The sequence below is a fragment of the Bombus impatiens genome, unplaced genomic scaffold (assembly GCF_000188095.3).
Source record: "Bombus impatiens unplaced genomic scaffold, BIMP_2.2 scf_0017, whole genome shotgun sequence".
NCBI lineage: Eukaryota > Metazoa > Arthropoda > Insecta > Hymenoptera > Apidae > Bombus > Bombus impatiens.
Genome location: NT_176436.1, coordinates 61,000 through 75,413, shown reverse-complemented (window position 1 = coordinate 75,413; position 14,414 = coordinate 61,000). Strand labels below are relative to the sequence as shown.

At 43.6% G+C, this 14,414-nt stretch overlaps 1 protein-coding gene across 9 annotated transcripts in view; it reads right to left on the bottom strand.

Moving 5' to 3' along the window:
- The window catches only part of LOC100742927 (protein Fe65 homolog), a 128,622-nt gene that overhangs the window by 61,948 nt on the left and 52,260 nt on the right, over window positions 1–14,414 (bottom strand). For 7 of the 9 annotated variants that reach the window (XM_024364606.2, XM_024364603.2, XM_012395006.3 and 4 more), the window contains one exon: window positions 9–164. In XM_024364606.2, the coding sequence (XP_024220374.1) occupies window positions 9–164 (156 nt within the window). Of the gene's footprint in view, window positions 165–1,489; window positions 1,572–14,414 lie in introns of those variants that run through there. The other 2 variants (XM_033318381.1, XM_033318365.1) reach the window with 2 other exon arrangements.

Genomic DNA, 14,414 nt, shown 5'->3' with positions numbered 1-14,414 from the left:
GCCGCCGCCGCCAGTCACTTCGCCGCTTCTGCCACCGTTTCCGACCAATTCCTGATACAATTCATCGTACAGAGAGCTACCGTTCTCATTGCTGTTCAAAGCATCGTCCAGGCGAGCTGGGTCCAAGTGATAGTTGGGATTCTCAAAGGAGAGGAGACCGTTTTCTGAAACACATTGAGAAAAATTTCTGTGAATTAAAATTAATTTAGTAACATCGGTAGAGAATTTGCTTAAAGGCATACGCAGGGGAACGTTCATTGGAGTATTTGATCACTTCACAGTGGAAATTACGTATAGGAGACATCATAGCAGGTGGACACGACATAGCGAGTTGTAAAATTCGTCGATGACTAACACTTACAATTTTCGATGGCTACAGTCACAACAAGTAATTTGAGAGAGATTTGAGAGTAAACTGAGAGATATGCGAGAGAAGTACTAGAAGTCATAATTTACATTCTGGTAGTTTCGAATTTGTAATTCATCGTTCAATTGCTAAGGACGATAGACATTTATTTGAAAGGACTAAGGCAGAATGTAAGGAAAGAACTCACTATACGTAAAGAAGTTATTAATTAAATGATGGACCAAATGATAATTATACTTATTTTCGGTCAAATTAGTGTTAAATTACAGCGCATTACGTTTTATAAAAATAAGAAGAAAACTTTCCCAAAGTGCACGTCCCAAAGTTAAAATCATTGAGCAATAGTTCTAAATTATATTTTTCGAAGGTCGCCCGACTGTTTCGTGAGACTGTTTTTGTAAAACATGCGTCAAACCGGCACGCGCGTGCTGTTAGTCGTGAGGCAAGAGACTATCGGTAGATAAAAAACGGAGGTCAAAGTTTAGTTTTGCAAGAGCCTAAGATAGACGTAACCATTGAATGAGAAGTATGTAAAATACTACTGCGCATTTATAGAAACTAAAGCGTTTTCGTCGTCTGATAAGTCTGCGTTTGACGAAGATGTGATAAAAGCCCGGATACGAATAATCAGACGGTCGATAGTTCTAGTTTTGGTGCCACTCGTAGAAAAATGTGGTTGACGTTACGTTAACGAAAGCGTCACGATTTGCTCGTGATATAAAACGCGAACGAAAATAAATCAACGGAAGAAAAATTGAGAGATCGTTCGAGCGGTAAATAGGAAACGAAACGAAGGGTATAGCGGATCAATCGCGAAGAGACGACCTCGCGAGTTGAAATACGCTCGAGAATCCTCGAGAGGGAAGACCAAAAGTCTTCTTCTTGACGGTGTAAGAGGATTAAAAACATTGACCGACTGATCAGGTCTCGTATAGGCTGAAGGTTGGAAAGCGTAAAAAAGTAGTGAGTTTCAAGCTCGCAGTAACACAGAGAGAAAGAGAGAGAGAGAGAGAGAGAGAGAGAAAGAGGCGGAAACAGAGACAGAGATATACCGATGATCATGATGACTACTATTTTAAACATGATATTTTATATTTAGCACGGTACGTTTACACTACTCACTGATGCTCCTTAGCAAGACGACAGTAGTTAGAAGGACGTTGTACAGAAACCGGCATAAAGCATCCATGCCGACGCGACGCCGGTCATATCGTTAAAAAAATCTGGCCGGTTAATCGTAAAACGTTGCGAAGAACCTCCATGTACTTATTGACAAACTATCGGGTATATACACGGTGTACAGACACGCTGGCTTGTACACAGAGAACAGGCCCGAAGAATGTGTGTGTCTGGCTACGTGTACGTGTATGTATCTGGGTGTCTAAGACGAATCTCCTTGGCCTCCTTTGTCCCTTCCTTTCTTCCTTCCTTCCTTTCTTCTATCCTTGACACTCCTATCTCTTCTGCCGTCTACCTATCTCCCTCCTGTTCTCGGTATTGATTCAACCGCGGGCTTTAAGCTCTGTACTTCGAGAGCTCGAGCTTCTTTCGGTCAAATCGACGCGGAATTCGTGTTCGACCAGAGTCGCTTGTGAAAAAACGCGCCACCTTTCGTTAGTTGCATCACTTTCCATGGATTAAATCAAGAATCGTGTTATTATATTTGAAATAGCAACTGTAAACACGATAGAGGAAAACACTGACGAGATAAAAATATGAATGAAATTAATCGAGCGGACATATGCACGATTACAAAGTGTTCGATCAAAGACAAACTATTTTTAGTTCGCGAATTTCTGTCCCATACACGCTTTTTCCACGGATCTGAGGAAACAATGGGGCCATCGACAGGAGAGATAATTAACCGATCGAATTACGCGAACGAAAGTTGCTTCTGCAACCCTTTGATGCTACCTCTTTCGGCTAATTCGACGTTTGTTACGATCCTCGCCGGTTTTCATCGACTGCAGCTATATTTCTGCCCGGAACAAGAGGGTAATCAGTTTTCTCGCGTTTCATCTATCTCTGACACACGAACGACCATGAATCATCCTTGTTCGCCGATTTTACGATCCGCCACGTTGAAAATTTCCCGATCGACAGAGTAAAAAACGAGTTCGTTAATTTCCAGGTGCTCGACTTCATGATTATCCTGAATGTCCGATAAAAGTTGAACGACTCGAGGGGGAAGTTCAGATGAATCAGCGAATGGGCGGCATGGTTAGGGGCGACAAATTGGCCATGTGGTCGCGTGCTCGTTACACGTGCCACGAAGTAGATACTCTAGTGTTTTGTTAACATCGATACATCTCGTTATTTCGAAAGCAGCTCGAAGGAACGAAGAAGGAAGTACAAAGAATGAGAGAGAGAGAGAGAGAGAGAGAGGAGGGGAGAGAAAGGGAGCATGAAAGTTTTAGGGGAAAAGGAACGGTTGTAAAGCGTTGGAAACCCGAAGGTTGATTTTACGGCACTGCCGTTAGCAAGAAAAGGCGAACATGGCTATAGCAAAAAGAGCGAATTCGTGGTAATTGTCCGCGATAGAAGAACGCTCGTTTAGATTCCATTAACTTCTTTTCGTGAATATTTTAGCTGTGCAATCGGCTTACGATCTTTGGATGGTTAATTATTTAAAGATCGAATGGCGGATGGAAGCAAAAGGAGAGCGTGTAATTCGTAGGGTAAGTCCGATGGAAATGTGCGAAAGATTTCGTTAATTCAGAAGGGACGTCGGATGACTCAGCAGGAGGGTGGATCGTTCGTGTACGATAAATTGGCTGGCGTCGCGATCATATTGCCGCATGTTCGTTATAGATACGACCGAAGAAATGCAGTTGCAGTTGCGAGTTGCAGCTGCAGCGGTCTTTTCCAACGGACTTCGTTATTTCATAGAGAAAAGTTTCCTCGAGGTGGTCGAAGAGCGAAAACTTTACACTTATGCCATGCGTCTGTCGCTCTACTTTCACCGGGTAAAGAAAGAATGCAAGAAAAACAAGGAAGAAAGAGGACGATATCGTTCGAACGTGGCCAAATTCGTGGCATCGATTCGATGTTTGCAACGATCCGAGGTTGGTTAGGAGACCGCACTGCGGAGGAAAACGACACGCGGCGAACAAGAAAATAGCAAGCTTGTTCTATTTTCTCCTTCTCTTCCTCTCTCTCTCTCTCTCTCCCTTTCTGTTTGCAACTTTTTAAGTCGCCATCGAAGTCAGCAAATTCCGCGGACGAGCGAATACCGAAACGAGGCCCCCGAATAGTGCATTTCGTTATTTCGACCCCGCAAGGGAGGAGAAGAACGAGGAACAGTCTACGAGAAGAAGTAACCGGAACGTAGGTCGTACGCGAGAGTTTGAAAGTTTGGACACGCTTTCGGCGTTAGAACCGGAAGCAAGGTGATGGAAAGAGTACGAGAAGGGCGTGGGAAGGCTGAACAAGGAGGACAAGGAATAAGGGAGGGAGAGAACTCCGTCACCGCCCCTCGATGAGTCACCCTATCGATTCCTCGGTCGAGTCTAGGTAAAGTCTAGGGGGCGAAGGGGCTCTTTACCACCAACGAGTACCTCTCCTCCGTTTTTTTCCCTTTCTTTTTATCCCTTCTTTTCTCTGGCCCCTTCACCTCTGCTCTCCTCGCGTTCACCCTGTCTCTCTTTCTTTCTTCCTTCGTCCACGTCCTTACGTAAGTCCTTTCCACGGAATATTAAGTTTCATGAGCGCGGAGCAACCTCCGCCCCACGAATTGCGGGGGTCACGTATCTCATAAGTACCGGAGGCGATTGACTATGTCCGTCGAGCATTCCTGGGACCGAGGATAGCCATTTTTTAACAGGACGACGCAATGCAAACCAATTTTCCTGGAGGTCGATCGACGATAATTTGAATATCCAATGTCTCGATTGAAAGTCGACTTCCTCCTACAATTTTCTCAGACGGATTAATTCGCCGGTTAGAGACGAAGGAAAAGAAAAGGAAAATGCATGCCGTGTTTGTTTCGTTTGTAACGGAGTAACAGAATAGCTCTTGGGCTGTATAATACGAAATAGCAGCAGAAAAATCCTTCGCGATCTACGTTCCATTCTTCTCGTTCACGGCTCACCGCGATAACATTCTTCACGGGCCGAGAAATAAAGTGATTCTCGACCCCACGTTAACCCTTTCACGGAATTCAACGTTTATTCGAGCCCGGCCTTGCGATTACGGTCTGGGCCGGCTGTCGATGCTGCCCGCTTCTTTCACAGCCCCTTCTGGTTTTTTCCCTTACCCCCATAACAATAGAGTTACGGTCTTAAATGTTTCTCGCACGAGAGACTATAGAGAATGGGGTGCAAAGAACCAAGCACCGTGTCTCGTTACGGCGAAAAAAGGCCGAGGCAATTTCAAAACCCATCGTTAACTTTTACAACGCGCCGAAAATGTTGGCGGACCTTCGAAAAGGTTAAGATTTTTTCAGGTAATGGCGTCTAACACTGTCTTCTCCCCTACCGTTGAATTTCTATTCGTCGCCTGTCCGAGATCCTCATAGCCGATCATCGTGTTCTCCAAATATCCGAAAGCGGACGAAGTCGACGTCTCTTAAGCGATCGTTAAAAGACACATTCGAAAGACAAATTTATTCGAGATCCCGATGCTTCTCTGTATACGTACGGACGTATATGGTCGTGTAACGAGACGACGGAGCGAAGTATCAAGATATTCGAGAGGGAAGATTGAATGCAAACGATGAAGCAACTCAGAGAACTATTCGCCGTATTTTTGCTACATTTCCATTGCTCGAAACGAAAGTCGATGAGAAGGAACGACAAGGATAATGTTAAAAAAAAAAGAAAAAAAAACGAGGACAAGAGCGGGAAAGAAAAAAAGCGACGAAAAGAATCAAAGAACAAGAGCATCCAGCCCTCCCTCTGCGCAACCACTCTTCTCGGTTCCCCCGTTCATTTTCGTCGAACAAGCTACGAACAATCTCGTTCGAGGGCAATTGGCCTTTCAGCCCTTTTTTCGCTCGACTCTCGCAATACCGTTTCCCGGGGATGTACGTAACTCTGCATGATTACGTAGATTGGCTTCACAGAAGGATGCTTATGCGTATTTTTTGTCCCCTCCCAGCAACGAATCGTCGACTATATCTCGACGATCGAACCACGTATACTGTATACTTTGGAAACGGTCGGCCCGTTGGCGCTTAGACGTCCTGGCGCCATTCACCTACGGCGCCGCACGCAACCCTTAAACACTATTAGCCGCGCCATACCGCCTCCAACTAGTCTCTAACCCCGCCTGTTCTCGCCAACAACGTCGACCTCTCCCGTACGATCTTATCTGGCTTCTCGATACCGTTCAACGGTCACTCGGAGTGGACCAATAAAGTCTTCCGTTAGACTACAAAGTCATCGACGTGTTCTCGTTACTTTATCGAATATCTTCTTTCGATACTATAACCTTGGTTCAGGATGTTTCACTGATGCACGTATGACCGCTAAAGAAAATTGATGCATTGCATGATATTATTACCGGATAATTGCGATCGATAGACGACGATAGTTCGACGTGCTTCGTACCGTGGCTCGTCAATGATTTACGTCGTGTGGGCCGTGGACTGGACAACGATATATCATTCTCGTACTACGTCCACGCGGCGCCTCGAATATCCTGGTAACTGTTTTTTAATAAAAGCAACACGATCGGTAAACCATCAAGCACATTCGACCTTTTGCAGTTTCACTAGTGAAAATTTCGATCGTATCTCGTGTGACATGATGGGTAGTTCCAGTGATTAATAGTAATACGTATAAAATGGTGTATTTACTAGAAATAACTTTATGACTGTCATTGGGGAAATAGACGCAGAATCAAAGGTCTACGTCTGATCACGTACCGACCGTTTTCACTCAGAAATATTAGCGTCACTAACAATTCGTAACTCGTGTGAATTTCGGATGAAAGGCGTGTTCGTGTCTGATCAAGTACCGATCGTTTTCGCTTAAACGTACTAGCGGCAGTAGTGGTGGACAGTAAATCCTTTGTTTAATACGTTCAAACGTTTAGTAACGATACGAATAAGATAGTATCTCCGCGCGAAACACTTGAATTTTCATCAACGAGAATAGGGAAGCAAAGTAGATGGAAGACGCGTTCGTGTCTGACCAGACACCGGTCGTTTTCACTTAACCATACTAGCGCCAGTAAAAAGGGTCATGGGTCGGTAGTTAAAACCTTCCTGCTGGTTTATGGTTCGTGTAAAGTAGGGACGTTCAATGAATATGAATAAGTGACAGTCTAATTCGCAAAGTATACCTACACGCCGATGCCAGGCGTCTTTTTCAATTCGTCCTTTTGGCATCCGGTTTCAAACAGTCTACTACTTAATGCCTCAGACGGCTACTTTTCCCGATTGCTATTTGCCGATGCGTTAGCGCGCGATTTAATGAAGAGTAAATGCTCTCGACCTAAGGACGCTTTCATAGAATTTCTTTCAACTCACGGCTTTACTCTCCTCTCATCATTGGAAATGTATCATTTGCAATATTGGCGTTTGAAAAGCAGAAAATTATCAAATTTAATATCTCCTACGCGATAGTTTGAACGAGTCAACGACGCGGCGTTATATTTCTGGCCATCGAACGTTTCGTATGTCTCGTGAGTGACATGGCTTTCAAAAGGGTTATCGAATTTTGGCGATGGAAATTCAACGCAAAGAGCTCTGACGAAACAGATTTCTTCGTGACGATGACAGCTGCTTCGTCACACGTTCGACTCAGGGATGATCTGTAAAAATAGCCGTTCCCACGCTTAGTCGCTCGAAGAACGACGTAGCAAGGGGAAAAAGGCCACGGGTTGATACGTATACGTAGGTACGTGGTATGCGACCACGTCTGTACAGGCAGCGCTAAAAACGGCAACAAAACAGAAGTGACTGAGTCTGGCACCGAGCCATACGTCGCGGTAACGCTGACTCGTGCTATCGATCTAATCGTAAGTGGTTCTCCTGTCTCGCGTGTGTGTTACTGCAGAATTCCGCGTGCGAGTAATTGCGATCGACCGGTAGTTTCGACGTAGAATTGAGATTACTCGATTGGAATGCCCGGTGACAGGCAATAATTTTGTGTCAGGTCAAGGAAGAGCATGTGCAGCGAAGATTTTGGGTGTTTCTGACGTGTTTTCATAGGGTGAAAATAACCGTCTCATGGACTAACGCATCGTAGAAAATATTAGGTCGGTGTATGTAAAGTGTTGCTTTTGAAAATATAAAATTGCGCCGATACGTAGCTTGTTTAAGGCATAAAATATTTGATTAAAGTAATCTTCGCGTAACTCAACGCGATTTCTCAATGTACTTAGACCATGGCAAATAAATTTATGTTTCTAATTATTCATGGCTTCGCTTTTTTCAAATTTAAGGCCATAAGAGAACTATCCTCAGATTTTTCTTACGAATCTTCGTAGCATTCGACGTATATGATTTGCAACAGATATCTTCATCTTCGGTATGGTTGATCGACGACGGGATAATGTTTCATAGATGATATTACGTATTTCGTACAATGTAAACTTCGGAAAAACATTTTGCACGTGGCAATTTAATAAACAGCTCGCATCGTTTCTATCAGACGATCATTGATATCTTCGTACATCGTTTTATGAAAATTTCCGGAAGCAATCCTTAACTTTATACAGCTGCAGGGAATATTTTATCTTCTGCCGAGATGAATCCTTAGAGAGAAGGGTAGGTGCTTCTTAAGGATTCCGGCTGATCGCTATTAAGACGAATTATGCAAATCTATGCGAACGTCAGAGCAAAGTGTGGCTGCGTTTCAACGTAAGTCAGAAATCCAAGTTTGCCTGTCCTCGTGTTCTCCGTGCAAGAAGGGAGAAAAGAGCGAGAGGAGAGACATTCTAGAAACTAAGACAGAGAGATAATCTAATTTGACTGCGTCTTCTGGTCTGCTTCGTTCGTCAACCGCCATCTTGAAACCGTTCGATGTACCCGTCGGATGCGAATCGATATTTCAAGGACGAGCTGTCGTACGCAAAGTACTGAACGACGATCTACCGTAGTTGGCGGACAGAGAGAAAGATCGAATTCGTATTAAGGAATCGAAGGAGGAAGAGAAGAAGATCAGCAGGATACGGTGGAATAAAGAATATCGAGTAGACGTTTTGTAGGTCCTATTTACCTTTCGCGTTGAATAATTTAACTCGTGTCTTCCTTGATACCAGCAATACTCTAGAGGACAATAATTTCCAGTTACACGCAGTGATAAAGTATGAATTATGGCGCAAGGAAGAAAACTATTCGTCACTTCGTATTCTTTTTATTTATGGATCTTCGGTGGAGGATCGGTTGACACGAAAACGGCGATACGCGGCGCGAAAGTTAAGCAAATTCGTCTAATTACAAGATAGTCTGGAAAGTTCGAAAGGTCGTGCTAGTTATCAGAAACCGTTATACATGTCGTCGGCGAGACAGAAGCTGTCTGAGAAGCGCGAGTCGCGAATCTGTGTACTCTGAAACACACAGAGACGCGGTACGTACAGACGAGAGGAATACAATTGCAGAGCGACGACTTTGAGTGTGCGCCATCACACGAACGAGGTTGGGGTTCGTCCTCGTTAGATTCGCATTTAGATTAAACTCGGTGCCGCGGTAATAACCTAAGTTTGGTCATCATTTTTTCCTCCTCCGGCGGCACGATCGCACTCGAGCAACTCCTCTTGGTAATTCCAGGCGGCCCGATTTCGGGCAACGAGCGTTGCCAACTTCTGGATATTCGGTTAGAAAGTATGTCGAAGATTTCCCTCAGGGAATCGTATGGCGACGATCAACGTGTTTCCAACGCGATTTCTCGTATAAACGTCCACATCTTTCGAACGAAAATCTTCGTTCGGTCGGTGAAATGAAAATTCAACGAATTAGAAGAGGATTACGGATGATGGAGACCGATAAATCCCGAGCATGATGCAATTTTAACGCGTTCCAAGAGGGAGGTTGCGTGCTCGCACCACGATCTAGGAGCTTTATCGCGCTTTGCGGACGCGCTCTCCATTTCGGATCGTGCTCGGTTCACGGGGAATCGTGTTGGCATATGTACTTAAGCGGCATGAGACCGAGCCATTTCGTACGAGCGGCAAAGCCACCAGCTAGATATTTCTGCCCGTACTTTCGATCGGCCATTTTTCACCTAAGATCCCAACGCGCCATAAATCAACTCCCCTTTAACCTTTTATGTACGAAAATCCTGCAGTACTTTCCCTTGTCGTCTATTAAGCTCTGCGCTTGTACGACTATCTGCATTTTTAACGTAACGACTTTTAGTTTCGTTATTTGAGTAAGTAACGCGCTTCGCTAAGCTGAATGGAATTTTCACGACACTTTTTTGCTGAAACGTGATTTAGCGCGAGATTACGGCTTGACGACTTACCGCTGCTAATAAATACCATTGCATAACGGTGAAAAGCCTGTTAATGAAACGAATAAAATTTTACAAATAAATTCTACGAACTGTACAAGTTATTCGATTATCGTATTCGAGGAAAAATTGTAATATCGTAAAAGAGAAGTTTATAATCTGTAACTCGTAATTTGCTGGCATTATTTGCCGGTGAATCATCGCGCGAGTGGACCCTCGTCCTATCTACTATTCACGACAGAAATGTTTATCAAAAAATTTAACGTTCGTATCTCATACGAAAAGTGACTAATGTCACGAAAAGAAGGGGGTTTTGACTTCAGCGATACACAAGTTGGCCTTGTCTGGTTTCTCACGTGCCTTAACCCCTTAATGTCCATCGAGCAGCACGTACACGTCATACAAGCGGCTTAGATACATCTTTAAAGCGCGCCCGTAAAACCGATATTGCGCCGGTTTCTGGTGAAATTTTTACCAAGGAAGGAACCGTCGTACTGGCATCCGTTTACCGTTTCCGCGCAATGGCATCTCGACTAATCCTTTTAACTACACAGGCAACCGACTTTCTCCGTGGCGTTACGTTTAGTTTACGACATGCCGGTTTTATTGACTCCGCTCACCCTTCTTCTTAGATACCGGTTTATCGTACGTTTGATCTCCCGAGAATTTTCCGCTACGATCAATATTGCGAAATAATTTCTGTCGTTCCAAAAGTGCGGCTCCCTCGAACGGCCGGTAAACCGCCCAACGACGCATTTGGTACACGTATCAGCCGTTTGTTTATGGCGCCTTTCCTTACGACGACGACAGCGGCGATCCTATAGATTATGTAAAGAGAACGTAATAGACTCTAGAACCAGTGGATTACAGGATTATAGGGGAAACGCGGCTGGTACACCTCTTCGACGAAGAAACTATCCCGGATTACAGCTGGGCGAGACGGGGCTTTGATTATCTCGTACACGCTACCTTAACACTGTTGCATTACGTATTAAACGAGAAGCGTTGCAATGTTCGGACAGTCCTGTTGCGCGTACAGACGATACAATCGTAATTCGATTGTTCAACTGAGTAAGTAGCGATAACACTGGCGGAACCACGATGCTCTCTTCCGATGCCGAAACTACGTTAAAGGAATTACTGCTGTCTCCTTCTAACGACGTTTAACTTCCGTACTAACATAAAATGTGCGTTTTGCAGCCACCTTTTAAGCGTTTAGCGAGCCTGATACGCATTAGCGATAAACTATGCGATTTATCGCATGCGGTTAGAATTTTCCCAGAAGAAGAAAGTTTACCTGGAGTCTGGGAGAAAGAAACTTCTCGATTAGCGAGAGCGGAGACACGCCACTAATTACGAAGATTGAAAAATACGGTTTTACTCTTTTTTCAGTTCTGTTAAAAAATTTATACGTATTGGATTTTAACGCGAGACGAATTCCGTATAGAAATTCTGCGAATCGGGATAATGGTAGCTTCCGTGAATTTCATATTGTTCCTGTAACGTAGCGTTTAAAAGCCAGACGCTACCGCGTCGTATATAATTTTAGTCGCGAAACAATAATAATTTCGCGAAAAAATATTCTCCCTCCGGATCTTCGCCGTGAATTTTCCGGCCGGGCTTCGGTAACAAGAGTCGACGTGAATTACGTGGGAAGCGGATGAAACCCGGCTGGTATCGTTCGCAAACCTTCCGCCGCACGAAACCAGTTGCAAGAAGCTTTCCCGAGGCGAATTTTGCTGTTGCAAATTTTCCCTGTTACATCAGCGGCAACAATATCTGCCGCGATATTAGTTATTGAACGAAAAAAAGGTGCATCGATCGGAAGACGCGTGCGATCACAATTACGTTCGAGTACAGATTACAAAAATACGATGCCAAAGGATATGAGAAAATTGTTATCAAGATGTATATATGATCCTGGAAATGTCATATCTAAAAAGAAAAACCGGAATTTAAAATTGCCTGAACGAATTTTAATTCGTATTTGCATTTAAATTTGAATTTTAATGCTAGTTCGAATTTGAACTTAGAGCCATGAATTTCAATTCGAAGATTCATCACTGAATTTGTATTTGAACATCTAAATTTGAATCTGAATACAAATACAATCTTCATGGGGTGAAGATCATTTTTCAAGGATTTATCCCTAGCATTAGAAAGAAAGAAAGATAGGGCGAGGGAGAGAGAGAGAGAGAGAGGGAGAGAGGGAGAAAGAGTTGTCAAACAATATTGTATCGGGGCAGAATCGTTCAAATATTTGCGCAAACATTCGTGAGAGCGTAACTTCTCCACTTTTTCCCATCTATATTGCGTTTAATCTGGAGAGAATTGTCTGTTCTCGTTGGGAGATCGGGAAGCAGGCATTAGAGGTGAAACGAGGTGCAATATGGACGTTGGTATCGCTCGCAATCCTTTCGCGGTGGAAGGGGTTATAAGGAGATTTCCCTCTGGCGGTGCTCCGAGTTTTCACGAAATATCAGCAGCAATAACAGTATTTCTCGCGATATTAGCTGCTAGTCGTTTAGTTCTTCCAGCTCGTAACCCTTCCACGATGTTTCTTCGGCTGGCCATTTCTCTTCCGCGTTTCCGTAAATTCTCCTCTCGCGTCTTTTAATTGATCCAGTCCATTCTGTTCGTTGGCTTTTACCCTTCGAGGCTTTTCATCGGGCTCGAACAATCGTCGAAATCGTCGGGACGTATCGCTGGCGAATCGCCAGTCAATGGAAAAGTAGGCGAGGCTTTAAGAGGTTTTCAATAGTAGCCAGTTTGGGCGTTCCGTTATTTCGCTCAATGTTATTCAGAAGTCGAAATCAATGAAGCCAAGATCGAACGATTTGATGCGTGTTACCGATCGTTTTATATATTTCGTTATTATAACCTTATTTATGGTTCTAAAAAGTCTTAGAAATATACGACTGTGCGTTATATCCAGGACCCTAATATATCTTCAAAATCCTTCAGGATAGGTGTTGATAAATTATACATATTTTAACCAATTTGGAAAAGTATTTTCGTTTATACGATGCTATTAAATCATAAGAACAAGAGACTATTCGTTACATTCAAGATCCTAATAAATATCTAACAACCTCTGGAACAAATACGAATAAATATCAGACGTTCTTTGAACTACTTTAAATACTCAATTATCGCGTCTCATTCATAATTTAACTGACAATCGGAGATTCCAAGGATTCGTACGACGATAGAACGAAACTAGCCGCCTCTTTGCAGCTCCGTCTCCTGGAATTTCATAAAGCCGTCTTTGTATCGACGCTCAAGAGAGAGAGACGCGCCGAAAGGACAAAGCTTTCTGACAAACCCCCCGAGGAAGCTTCTGTAACTGCGTCACGAAGCCATGGCTTCTTTTATATTGTCCATTCCCGTTATTGCTAGCCATCCAACCCGCGACTGTCCTCGTTTTCTCACCTTATAATTGACTTACGGACTATGTGTCTTTGGTCCGGGTTGGGAAAAGAGATTGCAGAGAAGATTTGCTGGCTGTTCGCCAGCCGCCAATAAGAAGCAACGAAAAGCGACGAGTTTCCCGCGGCCAGTCACGAAACGGTTTTACGTTCCTCGATCGATCGATAGTTATGCGGTGCCGAAGCTCCTTGCATGCCTGCAGGCGACGATAGACGATGCTCCTTGCAACGTTTCGCAACAGAACACGATCAGAAACACTTTTCGTGAGCCTCGGGAGTGATTCTGTGTATAACGTTTCTAATTGAATTTAATCATCTCAACACGGATTGTGAGATGTTTGACGACGCTTGTTTATTACACGTTTATTAGTTATTAGGACAAACTTTTTATCTTCGGTACAAAAGATATTTGAAATTATTTGAAAATGAAAGTGCGAAGATCGTAATGTTATCAATTCATCGTCTAAAAATAACAAGCTATATTTCTATACGTAGGAAACTAACATTTTCCCACGATACGATGAATAATAGATCCATGAGAGAAAAGGTTCGATTCGTTAAACGTGAAATACAAAAGCAGTTTGGAACTTTTGTACGAAAAAAACTCATTCAACGATTTCAATATACTTTTCCATGTAGATTGAAACCCTTTCGTGCCCGACAAAGGTATTTAAAAACCTACATTATATATTGTGTATTGTATAAAACATTTTGAAATTTATCATTGTAAAAAGATACAACAGAAAGAAAGAAAGAAAGAAAGAAAGAAAGAGGGTAAGAGTGAAAGAGAACATGAAATACGAATGTTCGAAAACATTTAAGCGTTCGGACGAACAGCTTTGCCACGGAAGTCGCGATGAGAATGTTGGCGGAATAAAGGCGGAAGATGTTCTTCCTCTGTTACGAAATCCGAAACAGTATCCTCTCGCAAATTATCCGGGTCGTCTCGCGCGCTTGGCGCGGCAGTTTCTCGCGCGAACCTTCATAAATCGCTGCGCGATAATAATCATACCGGAATACATGAATAGCCGACGGTAATGAGCCTGCACGCGTATTCTCACTACATGTTCCGGGCACCGTGTAAGTCTCTCTTAATGCCGTTCACATCCCTGTTCCGTTCGAGAAAAACGAACTTTCCGCATTATGGAGAATTATGCGTGCTCCTGGAATTGCGACGTATCGCGGAGACGATGTCGGGTGTGGCATGGAGCTCGCTAGCGC